The sequence below is a fragment of the Argopecten irradians genome, chromosome 4, assembly GCF_041381155.1.
Source record: "Argopecten irradians isolate NY chromosome 4, Ai_NY, whole genome shotgun sequence".
NCBI lineage: Eukaryota > Metazoa > Mollusca > Bivalvia > Pectinida > Pectinidae > Argopecten > Argopecten irradians.
The window spans coordinates 40805787-40828669 of NC_091137.1; the positions used below are offsets into that span (position 1 = coordinate 40805787).

General features: G+C 33.7%; 3 protein-coding genes across 3 annotated transcripts in view; 1 reads left to right on the top strand and 2 right to left on the bottom strand.

Annotated features, from left to right (window-relative positions):
• The window catches only part of LOC138322296 (uncharacterized), a 29366-nt gene extending 20360 nt beyond the window's left edge, over window positions 1-9006 (top strand). The window contains exons 22-33 of the mRNA XM_069266332.1: window positions 166-322; window positions 634-806; window positions 1013-1124; window positions 1469-1679; window positions 2012-2105; window positions 2389-2621; window positions 3099-3213; window positions 3731-3963; window positions 4850-4958; window positions 5531-5763; window positions 6051-6360; window positions 7134-9006. Of these exons, the coding sequence (XP_069122433.1) occupies window positions 166-322; window positions 634-806; window positions 1013-1124; window positions 1469-1679; window positions 2012-2105; window positions 2389-2621; window positions 3099-3213; window positions 3731-3963; window positions 4850-4958; window positions 5531-5763; window positions 6051-6360; window positions 7134-7295 (2142 nt within the window). The 3' untranslated portion in view covers window positions 7296-9006. The remainder of the gene's footprint in view (window positions 1-165; window positions 323-633; window positions 807-1012; window positions 1125-1468; window positions 1680-2011; window positions 2106-2388; window positions 2622-3098; window positions 3214-3730; window positions 3964-4849; window positions 4959-5530; window positions 5764-6050; window positions 6361-7133) is intronic.
• A 125-nt stretch (window positions 9007-9131) lies between these two features.
• LOC138322298 (uncharacterized) lies at window positions 9132-12381 on the bottom strand. Its single transcript, XM_069266334.1, has 2 exons — window positions 9986-12381; window positions 9132-9392 (listed from the first exon to the last, which is right to left on the bottom strand). The coding sequence occupies exons 1-2, from the start codon at window positions 12379-12381 to the stop codon at window positions 9341-9343; spliced, it is 2448 nt and encodes an 815-aa protein (XP_069122435.1). The 3' UTR covers window positions 9132-9340.
• An 8663-nt stretch (window positions 12382-21044) lies between these two features.
• On the bottom strand, window positions 21045-22645 carry LOC138322516 (uncharacterized). Its single transcript, XM_069266539.1, has 2 exons — window positions 22458-22645; window positions 21045-22095 (listed from the first exon to the last, which is right to left on the bottom strand). The coding sequence occupies exons 1-2, from the start codon at window positions 22469-22471 to the stop codon at window positions 21579-21581; spliced, it is 531 nt and encodes a 176-aa protein (XP_069122640.1). The 5' UTR covers window positions 22472-22645; the 3' UTR covers window positions 21045-21578.
• Between the last annotated feature and the right edge of the window lie 238 nt (window positions 22646-22883).

Consider the following 22883-nt stretch of genomic DNA (forward strand, 5'->3'; position numbering starts at 1 on the left):
TGATATCAGGAGTCTTAAAAGAAATCACACTATATATAATGAAGTACTTACTGTGTAGAACATGTTCTAAAGCTGTTTAGTTGGGAATATCATACTACATTTTGTGGTACATATAAGTTAGAACGTATGTGTGTAATGTTAATACATTGATGTATATTTTATCAGTATCCGCAGCCGGGTACATGGGTTATTCGTAGACAGGATGTGTACGGGTGGGACATAGAAGTCACTGCTGAAAGTGAAGTAGATTTTGTTCAAAGTTTCCTTGAGCTCGGACCTGATGGACTCAATATGTTCGAAATAAAGGGACGCCCAATCGCAGGTGAGTGGATACAAGATGTGATCGTACATGTTTTAACTGTTTCAAATGTTAAATAACATTAGTAATAGTGTATTACAGCAGATAACTAGGACATGAATGTTCCAATGGCGGTTTTTACGTCCAGTTTTCGATTATATTTGTCCGTTATTTATGATCTACTATAAATTAAAGCAGTTTCAATTTAGATAACATATGAAGTATAACAGTCCAACTATGCAATTAATGATAAAAATCCGTACGAACAATAAATGCACGGATCATTACATTGTTTTGTTCATAATTTTGGATGCAAATATGTTTTCATTTGCTAGGTGACAACATGACGATCAGTATTGTCGTCCATAACTTCGTTAACATCACGTCCTTGGACAATCTGGTGTTCCTGGATAAATACGGAGACGAGATCAGCCGATATCAACTCCAGACAAAGAGTGCACAGAGGGGTCGGGGAGTATTTTCTACAACTGCCATCATTCCTGATCAGGTAATATGTAGTTAAGATCAAAAGTGATTTTGTAATTTCAAATATGAGCGGCAGTCTTTGTCCTTAATTATGTAGTCGTGTAAAATGTGTTAAAGATCAAATAAAAAAATAGAAAAAAATATCAAATGTCAAGGTGATTGACTTTGTTACTGTTTTTAGCCAATAAACGGTTTGTTATTCCCTTATTGTGATATTTATTGCTATAGGCGTTCCAAGTAGCTGTGGATGGAGAAGATGATCTGGCTAACACATTCCGAAGAGTCCATACATCTCTAATTAACACAGTGGCCATAAAACTTGAGGACCTTCCCGTACAAAGTAGGTCGAGAAAAAAAATTGGGAAGAAATATCCACTTACCTTAGGAATCATAGGGAGGTTTTGCCTTTACGTATGTATTATAAACAGCGTAAGTGGTATAGTATTCCAACTCCCTTTCTGATAGAGCAATTGGCACAAATTATTCTATTGCCTTTTTATTTTGGTCTTTGGTCGATGAACGCATTTATCGTTTTATCGATTCACGACCAATAAAAAAGAGAACTGCATAATGCTTCGGACGAATTTCACAGTTATGGATGATTAAGGCATCGAATTAAATAAAAGAAATATTTTAGATATCGTTATTCAAACATTAAAATCTGATAAATGTTTGTCATCACAGATCCATTTTATCTGGACGAGAAGCTGGAGATTCCTTACATCATCACAAACGTTGGTGGTGGGACCTCCATGGTAAATATAACCATCTCTGATGACCAGAATCTGGCCATCAGGCCCACATCACAGGTCATATCTCTGATGTCCGGTGAGAACAGTACTTCACACTTCTCCATGTACGCCGACAGTGGACGGGTGGCAGTCGGTACCACTACGTAAGTACGGTCATTAATTCCTGGTCTTTCTGTCGAGTGGTTATCGATGAAGACGATATTAGTATGAGAGCAAACATTACGTCGTTTTATTTAAAAGTATCACATGTACTTTAAGCTAAGAAATATGTGACATAAGAACAGGTACCCATTGGTATGAGGAGATTAATATGAAATATATCATTACAGAATAAGGCATTTTGTTTCTAATTTAATGAAAACAGAAAAAAATGTGATTGATTGCCTGAATACATGCGAAACTTGAGCATAAATGGATGTTTTGTTATTTATTTTACTTTCATTCAATTTAGTATCTTTTGCTTCATTTGTTTTAGAACTATTACTATAACCGCACAGCCTATGGGAATTATTGGTGCTGGATTCCAGTTTGTCATCGTACGACTGACGACAGAAAAAAGGACAAAGCCGGTAAGTTAGGAATATATCGCGCTGAAAACGAGAGCAAAAGTCATTAATGGTTTATCTAGTAGTGTTCGTCTCTTATTATGTATCTGGTTAATAAATGTCAAAGTTAACCAATTGATGCAGATCATATGTCGTCAGAGAATATGCTACGAGTAACACTAGTTTAGAGGCAAAATTGTAGAGTTTAAAATGAAAACCATAATCAAAGTAAAGGAAAGCACAAATAATAAGATTTCAATAGATTTATGAACGACCGGTTAAAATTGTAAACGCATTTGTGTTGTAGAAATTTGACACGATTCCCCCACATTGTGAAGTCCATCCAAACATCCAGGGCGTCTGTGGATCTGACGAGTGTCTGTGTGGACAGACGTTCATCAGTGCTGACTTCACATTGTGGGACGAAGGTGAAGGTCTCGCACAGGTTGACCCGGTAGGAATAGGATCCGGAAACTTCAGTCACACACCATTTGTTATAGGGGACACCAAGGACAATAACACAGTCAATGGTACCATCAGGTGAGGACAAAAAATCACCTGTTTCACTATAATATCTTAACATTAAGATATTCTTTAACTTGAAATTCTCCTTAGGATTACATTACAGATTTTAACGAAGGCTTCTTGATCTAAGATTTTCTTCTTAACTTCTGTAATGCTTTCCTATGGGAAATTGAAAGCTTATGAAATGGATTAGAAGGTTCAATGCTGGTATACTTATTAACTGTGAATAGAAGCCACCATAGTGATTATTACATGATATTAAATTATGAAGAGTTGTTAGTTTTCAGAAAAAATATGTGAGTGCTGGCTACATAGTATAGAGTTTAAACGATATTAGCTCAAAAGTGTAACGACATATTTTCATTAATTCTTATATCAAACCACTTTTGTGAAAAATAAGTTTGTATTCATTGTTACTCCCACAGCATTATCCCTATTATGGAACCCATTTTACAATGGTTTTACATCTAGTGTTTTTTTTCTTTATAACAGAGTAGATTGCTGTCGGAAAACCGTTTACATTAATGTTGTAGACAACGCCAGTTTACCGACTCAGTGTAAGATTGAAGTCAACCCAACCTATCAGAACAAAGGCTGCAACAAGACGGTAAGCAGTTTGCAATAAACACTGCAGTTGGAAGCATTGTCTCCATTGTGGAACGGATTTGCAATTTTGAAATAATTAACAGTATTCAGACAATTAATGAGACTTTTAAGAACACGTTTGACTTTTAAAGATTGAAACATTAAAAGAAATTAGTACACGGCTTTAACTGAAGAGTAGCGAGAATCATTTCGGCCCAATCACAACATAGTGATGTACATAATATGACTTCGATAATCCATCTTCGACTTTCATTTCGAGGATAACTCGTTCCTTTATGTGCTTCTGCTGCCTGTTGTCTGATGAAGATGACAGCGGATACGCCGTACTAGTCATCGAATCATCACTTAGTCTTTTTCTCTGATTGTGTAAATAATACCATTACATAAATATATGATAAACAATACTTTCCAGCCTGAGGAAAATGTTGAGATATATGACTATCTTTTGTTTTAGATAAGATTTATTGGAACTCGTGACTGAAATAATTTTGAAATATTCGTGAAATGATTTATTACAGACAATAGATACGACACCGCCTCACTGCGGAAACCTAACAAACATCCAAGGAATATGTGGCACTGATGACTGTCTGTGCTCCCAAACGACCGTCATTGCAAACTTTGAGATTTGGGATATCGGAGATGGTCTTTCCACCATCGACGCCCTGGGTATAGGGAATGGTACTTTTACCCATACACCGTTCGTCAAAGGCGATGTGAAAGCTAACAACACTGTAGACGCAACGCTTAGGTTCGTTATAGCACATTTTAAGTTTTTAATTGGTTTCTAATGTAATCATACGATAATTACAAAATAATCCAATTTCAATTTTAAGTTTAATTAAGAACGATATAAAACATGAGGCTGTGACCTGCTTTTACCATTGATCTGTACAAGGTTTATTTCATAATCTAAATCAAGTAACTGTTTAACTCGATTCAAGGGAAGCAATCCTTTGAAATTTAACAACACTCATCTATTACAGTATATAAAGAGTGCATGAACTTGATTGATATGCGTTGTATCTAAATAATCTAATGATTTCTAAAATTACTATTTTCCTCATAAAATCGATATACTTTTATTTAGAATACACTATGGACAAACACCAACAGAAATTGAAATTAGGATGAGGAAAAGATTTTTAAAAATCAGAATCAGGGTTTATGGCATGAATTGTACAAATATTGATCTAATTCATAATCCTCGTTAACAAGACGTACGATTGACGATAAGTATTGCATAATGATAGGAATGTTTGATCTGGCTAGGGTCTTTTAAAAATCAGTATCAGGGTTTATGGCATGAATTGTATAAATGATCTAATTCATAATCCCCGTTAACACGACGTACGATTGACGATAAGTATTGCATAATGATAGGAATGTTTGATCTGGCTAGGGTCTTCGAATAATTTAATAACCATAATGTATTTTCAATTTACATAATAAGATAAATATGACACTAGATTCATTTACAGGCTGTTATGAGAGATACTTAGATGGAGGTTTACTGAATAGGTGTTCTCTTAACATATGAAACATGTGAATGTACTTAGAATCCAACTCTAATTGGAGATCACATTAAATAAAAGAATCAAAAACTGATTCAATATTTAAATTGATTTGTGTTCCAGCGTTGACTGTTGTCGGACCACAGTATTTGTCAATGTGATGGATATGGCGGGACTTCCCGGACAGTGTGTTGTGGATATCAACCCAGGATATACAGGCTGCAAAAACAATGTGAGTTTACTTTGTTTCTTTTAGTGGCCGACGTGGCCGAATAATTAAGATGTCCAGATATATTACCACAAACCCACAATGTGAGTTTAGTTCTTATAGTGGCCGAGGTGGCCGAGTGGTTTAGATGTTCAAACAAATTACCACCAATCCTCAATATCTGGGTGGCGAGTTGAAGCCCAATATGTTGGGCAGTTGCCAGTTACTGACCGCTATCGATGCCTTTTCTCCGGGCACTCCGGTTTTTCCTCCACCGTGAGACATGGCATGTCCTTACATAACCCCGAATGTTGATAATAAATGTACGTAAAACTAAACAAACCGGATCAAACCTGGATAGCTAACAGACCCTCTTCAAGTAAAGCATAACGCCAATTTACCAAGAGGAAACCATTTACGTGGAATTCTCAAGGTATAACTCGTTTGCAACAGTATAACTACATGTATACTTGACTGTATTATGTGCAATACATCTATTGTAAACATGTCCTGTCATACATTTGAATGAGTCAAACATCCAGCAAATCAAAACAAACAGTAAGATGCATGGCTATACTATCCACCTTACCTTACAGAAACATATTGACACAACGCCTCCAAACTGCACTTTACTGAATATTCAAGGCACATGCGGAACGGATGATTGCACGTGTCACCAGTCATCAGTGACGTCAGATGTGCAGCTGTATGACGTAGGAGATGGTTTATCTACAATCCATGCTGTGGGGCTCGGCACGGGTTCTTTCACACACACGGCGTTTACCAAAGGCGATACGTTAAATACCAACATTGTGAACGGTACTATAAGGTATGTAGGGCTTCCGAAATATACATTTTACCAAACACGTTTATAAGTTGTATAGCATAAGTGACATTTTGTCTTTTGTCCTAGAGTTGCTTCCCTTCGATTATTGATGATTGTTTATTTATTATGTTTATTTATATTTTTATTAATTTTATTGATGAAAATTACTTCCAATTGGAAAAGAATCTATTTTGTTAGTTCACTTGAAATAATTTTCAGAATAAATTCTTTGACATACATTAAGTTACATAATGATTATATCTATGATCCTTTTTTACCATTAATTACAGCGTGGATTGTTGCCGAGAGGAGGTATACGTCAATGTAGTTGATGAGGCTGGACTTCCTGCTCAGTGTATTCTGCCGGTTAATCAGAACTATACAGGCTGTGTTATTACCACACCTACCCCCACCACTAGTACCACAGTCAACACCACATCCTCCTCGACTAACTCAGTGTCTAGCGCAGTGTCCAACTCAGCATCAAGCTCAGTGTCAAATTCTGGGTCTTCAACTATGTCTGGCGCGCAGTCCTCAACCTCATCAGGCGCTACGTCAGCAACAACTTCAAGTCCAACTGCTACAGGAGCCACTAAGAGCGTATGTATTCTTATAGATTATTTTACTGGAAGGTTATAGCAATTATTTTGAAATTGTTATTCAGACTTGATCGGTACCTTGTACCTTCTTAATCTCATTCACTCTTGAAGACACGTTTGACCTCTTTTAATCCAAAGGCCTGAAACAGTTCATTATGGAGTTTCAGACGTGAATGGGTTAATGAAACACATATCTTGTTTATCTTCAATGTTTACTTCAATGATTGAACCGTGACTTTTTTAACTTTCATGTTTGCACCCATATTTCATTATGCTTGCTGTCTAATAATCCTGAAAAGAAACTAATTCTAAGGAAAACAAAAGAATCCTTATCAGAAATTGAATAATCGGAAATGATGGCGTTTCTGAAATGTAATCTTATACACTCGATGCAATTTAAAGGAGAGAGATGAACTGCTAGCTCTTCGATTCAACAATCAATACGATGATAGAAAACAGAATCTGAAACAAGTTCTACACTATATTGAATCTGGTAAACAAGATCAATAATTTGATTTAGCTATAACGATTCGTTTCGTTTCCTTAAACCATGGACGCAATAAAAAAAGTCGTTGTCTTGTTGCTGTCATCCAATAAATCTTTCCCAGGGTTCATTGCGGGCCATCATTTTTTTTAAATGTTGGAGACCCCGATGAATACTAGGAGGGATTGTTGGTGAAAAGTTGTTGCATCAAACTAGCTTTATAACTTTGCCTTACCATAGCTATGAAGCATCAATCAATGTCTACAAAGATTATTTTATTATCATTACAGGCGACACAAAGCAGTGGAGGCAATGATGATGGAAACGAAGAAGTGTCGGCCATTGCAGTGGCTGGAATCGGCCTGGGTGCAGGGATGGTGGGAGTAGCCTTTGTAGCTGCTGGTGCCTACCTTATCAAACTAAAGTTTTACGCATCAGTCGCCCCAGCTTAGACCTGTTACTTGGGTTAAGTTTAGACTTAGTCAATCAGAGATGACATTACAAAATATTACGTCACATTTGATTGGCTAAGCAAAAACTTCAATCTAAGTCAGTTTCATGATTCTTGGCCAGCTTATAAAATGTTACATTGCAGTGGAGAAAACAATTCTTTAGAAGAACTATGACTTTTAACTTAAGTACAATATTAAAATGTCTCCATGTTTTTTATGACAGATGAATGCTTAGGTCAGTACAATATTAACAAAATGTTGTATATATGAACTACATTTGATGAGTCAACAAGAAGAGGAAAGATCTGTTTCATGCTTTTAATGTTAACATCTGCTTATTGTTATATATATATCATATATACATGTGTCCATTACCCCCATTGTTCAAGTGCTAATTTTATGTTATTTTTCATTTAATTGTTAATTGTCATGATATCTTTATAAATTATCCATGCTTTTGCCAAAAATACTTTTATCATGCATCTGTGATACAAATTACAGCTAAACCTCAAAATCTCGAAGTTGACAACTAAATATCGTAATTTCGAAGTAAACACGACAATGGTTAAACTTTATATAACCAGAATGCACGGTTTAGGTGTTCTTGAATGTAGCTACTTTTGTAAGGAATCGGCAAAATACGAGGTCTTAGTTACAAAAGTTCGAGTTTACGTGGTTTTCAGCTGTATATATTTTTATGATTTTCAATAATATTTTACAATTGAACAAAGCTCTGCTGTGATATATAGGTAAACAGGGTACTTCATTTAATGTATGATTAATATAAGTGATTCTTTTTCGTATTTCCATCAAATTATTTCAAAAGCAAGGACAATTAATGTAAGTTAACATATGCATAAATGAAAATTGTTATTAAAAAATTGCTAAAAGAAACTAGTAAAGTAAAAGAAGGTATTATTTTAACAAAATAATCAGCGTTTTCTCTCATTTTACGTTAACTGGGTTATATCAAATTTTTGGATTTTTTGTATATTTATATTTTGTACACATTGTTTCATGTATGCGACATATATGTTTATTTATGTATGAATAAGTTATGTTTTTATTGGTTTTATTAATTCCGTATTTGTAGTTGCCATGGAAACGTTAAACCATTGTTCTATGTTGTATTTATTTCCCGATATCACTGCTTGTCCTTAATACTGTGTGATAATTGATTATATTGTATTAAATTCATTACGAAAAACATCGGCCACTATTAATAGTTTGCTTTCAGAAGAATAGTACGATTTTTGTAATTCTTGTGCGCAATTACGCGATGGAGACCCAATTTTGACTGAGAAAGAACAAGCGCTTAAAATTCCAATTTGAAAATTAGGAATGAAATTATAATGCTTGTGTATTTTATTTTGATTTACGATTTTTATTTTTCATCATAATTTATTACAATTGTATACTTTATTTAACCATTGAACCATCTTAATCCTATTTTGTGTCCATGACAAAAAAAAAGAATAAGGCGTAGGCTGTTATCATGAAACAATAAAGTTTTGAAAATGTGTTGTTAATAAGTCTTAGAACTGTTATAGATGTTAATTTTTCCAGGCCAAAAAGTATTAAATGCTTGAAATACGAATTAGATTACTAAAACAGGTTAAAAATGTATTGCATGTTTGTTTATTTCCATACAAATCATGTGAAGCATTGATGTAATGTTAAAGAGTATCATTAAATCGTTATTTTTTTCAAATCAGATGTTTTGTCTTTTTTTTTGTCTTTGTGCACAAATAAGTTGATATGTGTATGGTATAAGTATGTACAGGAAATATATGTTTACAAATTAGAATGTTAACTGTGATTCATTTCACACATAACACACTTTGAAAAAGAAGAAGAAGCTAATACTATTAAAGTAGAAAGAGCTTTATGAACAAAACAGAAACTGGATTTACAACAGAATATAGGATTTTTAGAACAATAATTGTCTACACGGCAAATATCCCTGGATAACAAAAGCACGTTACCAAACGCTCCAACTACAAACGATTTGTTAACGCATCCAAAGTTTGTGAAGGCTAATGAGGTCAGCGTAGCCAGGCTTGTAGGGTACAGCCACAAAACGGAGGGATAGGCAACCTGTAATGCATAATGTCACACAAAACTAAATGAAATTATATTGTTTTTATTTTCAATACTAATATAAGGAAAGCTACATGCAGCAATATTTTATCATTTGCTTATAATGATATGATAAAAACTTTAATTCGAATAATTTAAATATTAAGATACTTTAGACCGTTTAAAGGAAAGATGGACGAATCTTATTCAGACCCTCACAGAAGGGTACGTATAATTTTTTGAATAAGGGGTAAAGCAATCAAATTCACACCGGCATTACGCATACAGCTAAATCTAAGGTATGGCACTTCTTCCGTCTATTCATTTCTTTTTTTTAAAAATGAAATGATATGTAAAATCATCACAGTCTTAGTTCAAAACGTACCAAATGTCAAGGATAACTTAGTTGTTTTACTACAATTTGTAAAACATTGCTTTAATGAAAATTGATGCCAAGGGTATCGACAGCTTATTTTTGAGCTGCTTTTAAGAATAATATTTTGAATGGAAACTTTTTACTAAATAGAATAAATTCGATAAAATGATACTAAACTTAAAAATGTAACATAATTTATGGGAAATTCCCTATATCTGTAAAATGAGTAACTCACCCCCTTTGTTGACACATGTAAGCACATACGACCATTAGCTCTAAAGATAACTGAGATCGTTGTTGTGGTGTTGTCGATGTCGGAGATGTTGTGCCGGCAGTCGTATCTGGTATTTCTTCCTGAATTATGTTGTTATTGATATTTATCTCGATTTTGATTTCCTTATCATCACTTTTGACAACAACATCTGTCCCGTCTGTGGTTTCTTCAGAAGGCGGTTGCTGCCCCTGTTCATTTTTGCTATTATCTTCATTCAAAGTCAGTAATGTTGACGACGATGACGATAATGATGGCGACGATGGAGTCAATGTTATCGAAGAAAATGATGATAATGCTAATGATGAGGATGACAACGATGACCACAACGTCGATGATGGTGAAAATGATGACAAGATCGACGTTGATATTAATGATGATAAAGACATTGATGGCATCAATGGTGACGACGATAATGATGTCGACGATGGAGACAATGATGTTGAAGAAAATGATGATAATGCTAATGATGAGGATGACGATGATGACGACAACGATGACGACAACGACGATGATGGTGATAATGATGACGAGATTAACGTTGATAATAATAATGATAAAGACGATGTTGGCGATGGTGACGACGAAAATGATGGCGCCAATGTCGACAACGATGAAAATGATGATGATGGCCTAATGTCAATGACAGTCGTCATAAAACCCCTTTGACTTTTAGCTGCACCATTGTCTTTTTCCGTGATATTATTGAATGGTAAAAAGGATGCAAATTCCAACATTGTAGATATTGTCGGTATCGATGAAACAGGATTTTCAGGAATGTCAAAACTGGTATTTGATATGTCCATGCTGTTGGTTTCAATGTCCGTTCTATAGCTACTGTTACGATTTGTACCAAGTGTTATTGATGTCCACTTTTCAGTATGATCTGACACATCAAGTATACTTGTTCGAAAAATATCACTATGTCTTCTAGAAAATGAAGAAGGCTTTGGGCTTTTATTTGCGCTATCACTATATCCAGGGTCCGTTTTTGTAACAACAGTTGTAGGTGCAACGATTTCCAAGGATGTAACCATTCTATCATCCTCCAAAGAATCGTCAAGATTCACTTCTTTAGAAATAGTGACATGTTTGGTCGTCAATGCTGGAGTTGCTACATCATACAAAGAAGGATCTGATAAAGGTTTTTCTGTCACTGAGGACAGAATACTAAAACCAGAAAGAACATCATCACTCTGTGTTCTATGCATGTTTGGCATTGTAGGTTGAAAGTACGAGCCACTCCCTTTGCCCGTAGATGACATCTCGTTGTGTGATGCCGTAGGGACCAAATTAAGAATTTCTAGGTTTCCATCATGTCGAGTGTCTGTGAATGAAGTTCTAGAAATGATACTAGAAGTTAACGAAGGTCCGGGAATTTCTGACTCAAAATCTTTGAACGAACCCCTAAATGAATACAGAGGGTCAGTGGAATATAAATTAAATGATTTTAAACTCTGTTCCGTACTAAATGTCATTGTTGAGTGAAGCTCAATCAAAGAAGATTTCAGTGGCAATTCTTCCGCCGAAATGGAATTCTGATTGTCTATACTTGTAAAATCATCAAGATATTGTCCATTCTTTGTGTAAGAATCCATCCGTGATTTTGAAATATAATGATAAACCTCTATCTTGTCGCTTTCGGAGCGTGCTGAAGACACGTGCATAGTGGGATCAAAATCGACCGGATTAAGAAGATCGACGTGTCCCATGGACGATTGAAAATCTGAATCCTCCAAACCTCGCATTGATACTTCTCCTGATTTGAACTGATATAAATCATATGATGATGATGATGATGAAGACATTTGACTGTAAGATGAATACATGAGTGCTGATATTGACACTTTTCTGTTACCATTTAGCCTAGATGTTATGGAACTATCTACATTAGTGTTGTCAACATCTGGCAATAAATCAGGTCCACGGTTGTACGCATCATCACTGGATTTAGTTGGCGAGGGGTTGATAGTGTAGGAATATCCCCGCGTATTATAGGCAGTGGGTGTTTTACCACCGATATGATTATATTCTGACGATTGTATATGTTGTGTAATTTCCTGTGATAGAACATGCGTCGGTTGTCCAGTTATTTTCATCCTAGAAATAGCTTCCTGGTGCGGCATATCTGGTTCTTGTAATGGCGTTTCAACAGCAATTAACTTTAACGTATTTAAATTGGATTCGTTTTTGTAACTTGTGAAGTAATCTTTATCGAAGTTTGATTCGAATTTTGACAGTGAGTTAACATTTGATCCAGTGATAACTGGCTTTGATCTGACGTCACTAATTAATATATCTCCAAGAAAGATCACTAAGTAGAGTAACGACAAATTAGATCTCCTGCTCACGATCTTCATCTTCATAACTGTAAAATAATGTAAAACAGAAATATGAGAAGGGTGTATATAGCATAATCAAAAAGCATAATAAATTAAGATATGAACCCTGGCGATCCCCACAATATAAACATTATATAAAATGAAGTGATCTGGATTTACCTTATGAGAAAAAGAACAAAAGAAACCTTGCCATGACAACCGTACATCTAGAACATCTTGCTGAAATTTGTACCAAGAGAGTGACGGTAACAACTTTGCTAAAAACAACAAGAGTGCTATACACCTGGTAATTCTAATAGTAGAAGTATTCATAATGTTTTTTCTTGAAGATAATAACTCCATGACCCGATAACCCATGGAACTCTAAATTACCCAAGATATTTGACTATGCGTACACAAAGAGTTTTAATGGTAATATATGATGAGCCGTGACATCAATTAAAAACTTTATGCTAACAGACAGTTAAACAGACTAAAGGCAGATATGCGGATGGATGGGGAAAGACGAGGTAACATTTACTTATAAAGTCACTTAAAGTGGGGGAGAAAAATTTGATGTTTCCTTGTTGCATCGAGAACATTAAAAAGTAAACTTCAACTTGTAGTTATGGCGCCCTTCTAAGTCAACGTAAATTATACAAAAGACCAAGGTATTGACTGTTTGCATCATAAACTACATATAAATAGATCCATTAAAAACAAATGTATGGATGTTAAAGTTTTAAAAAGCACATTTTGGATATACAGATAATTTTGAATGATGACTTTTGAAAGGAACTTAAGTTTACGTTTCTTTTCACTTTTCTTATGAATTCAAGTTAGCTTAACAAACACGTTGCGACAACTTTTTTGGCTTTTTAGCCGTAAACTGTTTCTATATTTTCTCAAAACTTTAAACCTCTTTTGAAATTTCCTATTTCATCTCAGTTTACAGGATAAGGTATGATTATGGATTTAATTATATTTAAAGTGCTATCTGTATCTGTAAGTAAAGACATCAACGTACAATGATGTAGTATTTAAAAATAAAAATATTTACTTACCTTTTTTCTAGAAGGTTTTTATGTTTATGTACTACGAAGATACGTCCCTTCCTTCCACAAGCCTGGTAAAAACGTTATTAATAACACTGCTAATGTTGGTTTTCAATATCATCCTCGATGAATTAACAATTAATTTATTTTGTTCTTTGACGTGTGCAATATATAGCATTGGGGCCCAAAGAGGGGTTATCTTAAATTTACTGCTCGATTTATAGCATTTATCTAACAGGTATAATTTTGAAAAGGATTTCGTTGTTTATGTTCAAATTATGACTTCATTTTTAGAAATTAATAATTTATGAGATAATTTTATAACTCATCATTAGAATAACATCTTAGAAATTTGTTTGATTTCACTTCTGTCGAAAATACTACCTTGTAACTTCAAATAATTTTCCGAAAGTCACAGTTTCTTCTCTTCTTTCCACAATATGTAACTTGACAAATTCCTTAAAGTAATAAACGTTTGTTAGAATTATAACACTAAATATTTCCCCTCCATCCCTCCGTCTAGTGAACGTTTGTATCCGATATAGGTTTTATGATTTTATTGATATAATCAAGATGTGACCATTAGCCGCGAGCTTCCCTTAATTAGTCAATACAGGGTTGTATACTCTACATAATGACGAAGATTGGTTGCAGACGAAAGCTTCCCGCTGACTATGATTAAGGGATATAAACACAATACAAGGACTTGCGCAGTACAGCTGATTTATGGGGTTGCTCGGAATGACATTCTCACTCATTATCAATGCTAAGGTGTCTTAATAGTATCGTTATTGTTTTATTTGTATATTTAGATTAGCGTTAGCCCTGAGGAAGTTGAAACCGGAAGCTAGGTGCGGAGTAAACTGCAGACTCATTAGATTAATGATCTAAGGTTTTGCTGTTACTAGATTGAGGATATCACTTAAGCTTGTTTGATATAATAAAACACATTATATATGTAGATATTATTCAATCTGAGGTTAGTTAACTTTATTATTGTAGCAAATGAATAAGATGATTTGTCATGACTAAACAAAGAAGTTACATAATTGTGATTAATGGGTATGCAATATCGATCTAATAGCGGAATTAAAAATTGATAAAAGTTTTCTTTGTACTGATTTTATGGCATGCTTAACTTTGCTTGTCACGATACTATATAAATCATTAAGAATAACTTGTGTACTACATGTCACCGAAATGACCTAGTTTTGAAGTTTTACGACACATTACCGTTAGCCCTTCGCGGTATCGAGTTCCAAACCCATATGGTGCAGTTGCTAGGTACTGACATTAATCTACGGTTTTTCTCCGAGTACTACGACTTTCTCCCGCCTTTAAATCCTGATATGTCCTTAAATGACCCTGGCTGATAATAATACGTACATAAAACAAAACAAATGTGTACTACATACGGTGATCCCCCACGGATGAATACCTAGTACCAGGTAAGGGGATTTCCCTGTTAATATCAGTCCAGGTGTGTATGTACAAGTGGACACTTGACCCGAGTTTCCGGAGGCCCTCAATCACTCGGGATGTTACCCCCCAAGCTTGTTACATGTCAGTCGCGTTTAGACTGTTTGTTTGAATGATATATACTTATCACAACTGAAGAAATAGTTGGAGAGAGAAAATTAAAATAGCATAATAATTTATTTTAGTTTGTATTTATTATTTTTTTAATTATTAATTCATCATTATTATTTGTGGGTCGGAGGAGTAGGAGAGGCATCGGTAGTAAGGACTGTGAGATTTAATTTGAGGAAGAGGTGGGTTTTTGCTAAGTGATCATTTTAACAAAAGAAATCAATAAATACAATCAAATATTTTTGCGGATTCATTTCCATGAAGCTGAAGTAATAACAAGTCTGGGTAAAGGTTTTTGGTTGGGTTAAGTTTGTGTCTCGACACTTGAATTTACGAGCTTCGATAAAAAAGAAATATATGTATTTAGAAATATATACATTTACCATGATTACCTTCAAAATAAGGTTTTTGCATATGCGATTAAAATATGAATTTTACAGGTTGCGCAATTTCTGTTAACCCTTCTGATCTTCATTACAAAATGATATAATTAATTTTTCTTTGTTTTCATACCAAATCTGGCTTTCTGATTGGCCAATATTTTTTTGCATACCACTATGAAAAAAAAATCCGAGAATGGCGCGAAACCCTGACGTTAACGTGACGTCACAATGGAGACATTGACGTTGTGTATTGATTCGGAAAAAAGAATCCTTTGAAAAACCACTATAATGTTACATTTAAACATACTTCATTTGATCAAATAGAGTATAAAATTAATTATAAGTATTGATGTCACTATTTTTTAATTTTATCGGGTTATGAAACAGTTTGCAAACAAATTTTTTTCATACCCCGATAAAATTAAAAAATAGTGACATCAATGCTTAAGTAAATGTCATGTATATTTAAATTGATTGGTTTTAAGGTTTTGACCTCAATGCGTATAGCATCATTCGTCTATTTTTTTTCAAAATAGCGACCGTTTCATAATAAAATATAAAGTTGAAAAGTTAAAAGACGTAGTAGTTTGTATAATTTAAATCCTAGAAAAAAAATGTTATATTTTGTTTCAAAGGTTTGTAATTTAATAAAGTTTATAATGCTAGAACCATGTTTTTAGTCGATTGTTCTTTTTTAACTTTTGTGATTCCTTATAATGTAAATATCCCCAATCGTATTTTTTTCTTCCATTCGTACTCATTCGATCATAATTTCTAATCCGTAAGCTAAAAACTTTCCAGTTTTATCAAGAGTCATGATCAGCGAGACATCATTGATATTCTATTGATAAACCTCCTTTTGATATAACATACCACACGCACTCTTCCTGTCAATCAGTGATGTAATATCTTTAACTTGACATAAATATCGCCAATCAAACGATAGTATATATCTATTAATGTCAATATGTCAAATAGTGATACATATATAGATAGAACATGTTTACATATTCCCGTTATCTAAATAAACTGGTAAACACATTTATTCAATTGTCCTTTGTTTAGCTGGAACTCAAAGAGAACACAACTCTTTATGTCATAGAATTGCATTGAAAAGGGATTGAAATAACTTGCTCAGAAGGGATATTAATCTTTGAAACAAAGTAGGATTTGGATAAATATGCATATGCGAGGGTATCTATGAAAAAAACACCGCATAACCACTTCGAAGTATATCTTTTAACGTGCATATAGTTATTGGGAGATATTGACATAATCGATTTGATCTGTTGTTACCAATAAGATACGGTACCTCCGGTTAAGTTGACCGATGAAATTTGTACAAATAAAAGACACCAGACATTGAGCAGTTTTTATTTCATGTTACACAGTCGGTCGTCTAGTCCTTCTCCCGCGAGGTCTCGTCATGTTACGAGTATTTGAGGTAAATAAAACTTCAAAAGAAAATATAAGACTGGGACATATCAACGCATCGAAAATACTTCATGTATATGAGTTAGGTGCACTTTAATATATAAAGTGAAAAGATTGTGACGGGGACCAACAAAACGCAATTAAACATGGCGTTCGAGTTAAATCTTAGTCAGATACCAACGATACCCTGTTCTATCATTTGACACGAACGATAAAATAGGGTGCCATTGGTTTCCAACGATGTAATTCGAGTGGTACTGGTTTGAAAGTAGGCAAAACGAAACACAAAAGTAAGGATGGAAAGGAACAAAAGACCCATCATGCCTTTTGTAACTGATCCGGATGTAGAAGGTGATAACAATCAGAAAATCATCATGCCTTTTATAAATGATCCGGATGTAGCAGGTGGAAAGAAAATCAGAGAAGTCGACCCATCGTGCTTTTTTGTTAACGATCCGGATGTAGAAGGTGGAAAGGAATCAGAGAAGTCGACCCATCGTGCCTTTTGTAAATGACCCGGATGTTGCGTGTTCCGGCTGGGGTACAGCAGACCATTGACCAGACACATCACGTTACTTAATTTATCACTGTATAAATAATTTAATCACGTGAAGTATGTCAGGTATTTCACATTTATAAATATACAGATACCAGACTGTAAAATTATAGGTCTTTATTGGATAACCAAGCCGGACAGCGGTCAAAACCAGGATGTTAAAGACATTTAATGCTATATTACAACATATTATATCATTGGCCTTTTACACTAGATTCGTCTATTTTTTTTAAATAATGTATTAAATACGTATTCCATATTTTTCCGTAGTATATACCTAACATTTTCATTGCATTTTGCAAATTAATGTGACATTTTAATGTGAATTTTATTACCAGATATCCACTTACGGATTGAAAATAAAATAGATCAGATGATAAATAATACGAAACAAACGCAATATTTCTTGCAATTCCATAATTGAAATGAATCATGATGAATGTACTAGTATGTAAATGAAATTCATCCTCAACAATTTATGGCGATATTTAATCACTTTAAACAGTTAATGAATTTTGAAATTAAAACAAATCAAATATATTATAATATGTTATTTTAACTACAGGATTAATCGTATATCAACCGTTGAATTGCAGTATTTCACAGATAAAAAAATTTCACAATAGTTTTATTCGCCCCTTTTATACCTCTTCTGTATATCTTTATAAATAACTGAGTTTACATCATGATAGGCATTTGTGAAATGCTACATCAACAAATCCATGATATTTTATTAGAATCATGGATCACCAAGACATCCAATATAACATACTATTTTATCTACACTGTAAATAGTTTTCAACGTAGACAACGGGAAATTTCACACAGAAAAGTTTTCTCACAAGAGTAAAACATGGCTTATTTCGGCGTAATTGTCTTGGTGTACAATTGCGAATTCAAAATTGATTTTAATATTATCTTTTTTATCAAATATTTGAAGTAATTCCTGTAAAACGTAATATATAAAAAAAAAAAGAAATAACTAAATTTTCATGTTCTCTCGATAATGAAATAATTAAAGATGCTCCATCGCCGACAGAGCATAAATGATACTCATCATTTGAATAGTAATTGGTGTTTAATCATGTATATATATATGTCTAATTAACACAAAAAAATAATATGAAATAATTTATTTTACCTTTGATGCATGCGCAATCTGTACTTCATTCCATATAGGATATAGTGCCACAGAATTTTTTCGAGATGCAATTAATTATTTTTCATATTTCTAACTTAAAGTAAAATTAGAAGCTTAAACCTTTCAATGGTGGTAATGGTGTAAAGTAAGTAACTTTTGTAACCGAAGAAAAATACAAAATCGCCTGCTCCTGTTTTTGATAGTGAAAAATTACCATTTGTCAGCGGTGGAGCATCTTTAATTATTCAATAGTTCAATTTCAAGAAAAGCAATAACAAATATATGAAAACTTTAAAATATGGTGCAGAAACACTTTGTAGACATGCCAACGTTATTTTACGTCCTAATTTAAATAAATCCTGGTTTCATGATTAAAGAGATAGTAAAACAATACTTTGAAGTACTATCTGATTCAAAACTCTGGAATTGTCGATGATAAATGCGATATAATACGACATAAAATATGATTGATGAGAATTTGAAATTCATTGTTATTACCATTATAATCGCTATTGTCTATAACAGGCCCTTGTTGTCCGGTTTGTATTACAAACAAGCTATGAGATGTCTTGCTTGACCTATGCGAAACGGTGGATGTCATCTTCGGTTAAAAATAGTGTTAGACAAATTGATGGGTTTTTTTTGTTTACTCTTTACTCTTTTAATTAACACAGAAATAATAATGTAGCTTTTGGTTCATGCGCAATTACTTCATTCTATATGGATTTTGTTCGGGACACAATTACTTATTTTTTATTATGTTTTTACCTTCAAGAAAAATCAGAAGCTCAAACTTTGCAATTATGGAACATGTAATAGTGTAAAGTAAATAAATTTTGTTTCTAAAGAAAAATACAAACGTTTGCTCCTGGGATTGATATAAAAATATCTGTCAGCGGTGGAGCACCTTTCACGTAAAGTTTTACTGTTGAGAATGTTCCACCAAGCAGAATATCTCCTTCATTCGTAGCTTGAAATAATACAGTTGATGTATTAATGAAAAATAACCTATACAAATAATACAGTTGATGTATTAATGAAAAATAACCTATACCTGTGTGTCCCATTTGAATTCGAAGGATAATGTTTCATTGGTATTACATTGGACTTTTTGCTGAGACATTCACTACATTTTGTAAGTTCTGCCGTTCTGGGATAAAACTCGTTCTTATAATCTTGTACTATACACCAAACAGAAAAACTGGATGGGCAGAAATTACACAAAGACGTCATGGTGTAAAACGAGCGTGATAAAATATTTACAATTCAGCATTACAGTTGTTCATTTTGTGAATGAATCATATATCGAAATATTTTGTCTTTTTTATTAATGTATTTTTAATATATTTTTATATGCAAGTTTTCCTACTAGGTATCTGTAATGACTTCTGTATCATAAAAACAGTTATTGTAAGTGTAGTTATGCAGATATTTCACTTCGTTTCATATTTTTATTTCCTATTTATTGATTGTAATGAATAGAGTTTCTACCGCTTTAAAATAATTCTAACAGAAATAAACTATCAAAAAGAAAGTAAATGAAAAGGTCTGACAACATGAAAATACATTTTTATTAAAGTTATATGTGCCGTAACTGGGCGGAAATTTAGGCATGTTTATTTTTCTTCATTCATCTATTGAAAACCACAAGGTTTGATGAATTAAGCCTTACAAATCATTCAAACGGCTGCAGATACCGTAACAACACAGAATTTATGTAATGTTAAATTTTTGTTTTTATGCCTTATGCATGTTTAGATGAAACCTTCCCTGCAGAAATCATTTTACAATTACTATTGACACTGTAGAAATGTGAAATTAAAATGTAGACCATAATTTGGCTTCTTGGTCTGACCGTATAGGTACTCATTTTGCTTAACTGTAGATTAACATATAAAAACAGTACTGCTAGAAATCATTTTCTGCTCTTATTTGTATCTGTAATATTAAAACCAATGCATTGAAAGTTCTGTAATTTTCAAAATGTTCGTAAGTTTTGGTTTTCATTTACTTTTAAAACAATAAAATCCATTAGAGGAAAGACATCTCCAGGACTCGTTTGTAATTTTCAAACGGCTTATCAGTTTCCGCAAACGTACATATCTTCTTGATTTACATTGTATGACGGTTGCGTAGAAAATCTGTATGTATGTTTTATTTTACACCTTTTGTGTAATAAACAGAGATAATCCGCTTCGTCAACAATCTGCTAATCTACTTAAAACAAGGTAAATTACGAGAGATGAATTTACACTTATTGCGCGAATTCTCCCACTCGTAATATTTTGTGTATGTTTAAAATAATGTGTCAAAATTAACAGTTATAGTTCTCGCGATAATAATAACATCGCGACATATTTACACATAAATTTTAAACACTCGCGAATATATTCGAATTTACAGTATATCAAATCTAAAATGTACTAAATGTTCAGCACGGTAAAATAAAATGAGTAGAGTATACATGAAGTTTGTTAGCTATTTGTAAAAGCCGGACTTAGCCGCAAACATGATGTTTTTCAATAATTACAAAAATATATGTATAGATTCTGACAGTTTTATTTCATTTTAATGGATATTTAACAATATATAACATTTTATATACAGCGTACAAAATAAATAAATACAGCATGAGATTCAATAGTGTAGACCTAATGAGAAACTTCAGGTACAACACGATATCTAAGCAGATGAATACCGTCTTTTTTCATAGGATTTGATTCTGTGTCTCTAACCCACAATCTCCATTCTATTGCACACAGTGAGTATTAAGATTATGAACACAACACAATCCTTTAAAAAAGTTAATTCACCAACCATAAAATATTTATAATCCATTTCGTTTTGTGCTATAACAATCAGCGTCTGCCACCTCTTCCGCTACACTGTCGTTTAACGAAATTTGATAAAGTTACATAAGCAATGTGGCTCCGGCCAACTATTCATGACAGAAAGTACCTAATATCTTCAATGATACCCTGTTCGTCTCGCTGCTGAAATCGGATGAAGCTAGGACCGATTTACCGACGATTCCAGGAACACACAATGGTTTTGTCCATGTTCTTAAAAAACGTCAATCATCCATATCGTATCCAGGATTTCCCGAACCCTCGATTCTTGACATAAATTTGTCTGAAAAGTCGTCTTAGTGCTGTTTCTAAGTTAATAGTTTTCCCCTTGTATTTCTTGTGCATCGCTCTGATGAATGCATTTTCGTGCCTTCTATATTGCGACCGGCGGCGTCCATGCAGTTTGGATCGTTTGGATGGTCTTTGCTGTGGTGCTGCGCGTTTTGATCGAGCGGATCTTCGATACCGTGATTGGATAATTCCAAATCCTCCGTGAAGCATCTCCCATTCGTAGAATATTTCCAAAACCGCTCGGTTACTGGGTATGCTCATGTCGAGTTTGCGGAGGTCCCGTTTGCTTGGTACCGTGGCTCGTCTTGACGACTTTACTTGGTGATGGTGATTGTCTGACGGCGGCAGCTGTGATTCATTTCCAGTAAGTATTTCATTTCCAGTACCAGATGGAACAGGTATTGTGTTTACAGTCATACAATGAATGAAGGCTACCGTGGACATTAGCAGGAACCTGTAATATATAACACAAAAAGGATAAGTAATTTTAAAAACAGCATTCTTTGATCTTGATTCCCACTAATATATTTAAAAAATAGACACACAAAACCCGCATACTGAAGATATATTGACCTTATTCATTCCAATAAAATATTTCATATAATAATTTTTTTTTGGCTAAATAAAATTTTAAACTTATAAGAATTTTTGTTTTTATGAATTGATTTGGTTTAATTTCTTAAACACTTTTTTCTGTTTTTTTTAACCTTATTAAAATCATTAATAATTAACTAAAGGAAAAAAAAGAAAAACAAAAAAATCTTTAAATATAATAACATAAAATAAATGTAATAATACTAATAACTGAATATTTACCTGTAAATGTCCATATTGATATACGTAGGATTGTTAACTGTGTCAGGTATGTAGTAATAATTTCTCTAGCGTGTTGATCAATCAGATGTAGAAATAATAATGAGATGGATGGTGTTACGCGGACCTTTTATACGGACATCCTTGGTGGTAAAGTCAATAGAAGGCTGGGAGGTAAGAATTTGACTTGTCTGATAAAATAATCCGCAGGTAAGGGTCATTTCACCTGGATGCGTGATAACACGTGATAATTCAAAGTGGCTGAAGATAAAAATAGAAAATTCTGACTTCGCGTTGGTATGTAAGGTTTAGAGATGTCAATACGAGTAATGTTAGGTATTTTACGACAGGCGAGTTATGAACCTCGATCAGACGATAGTAAAGACACGGCGTGGAAAATTCATGGCTGCGCCCTCCAGGTACTATAGG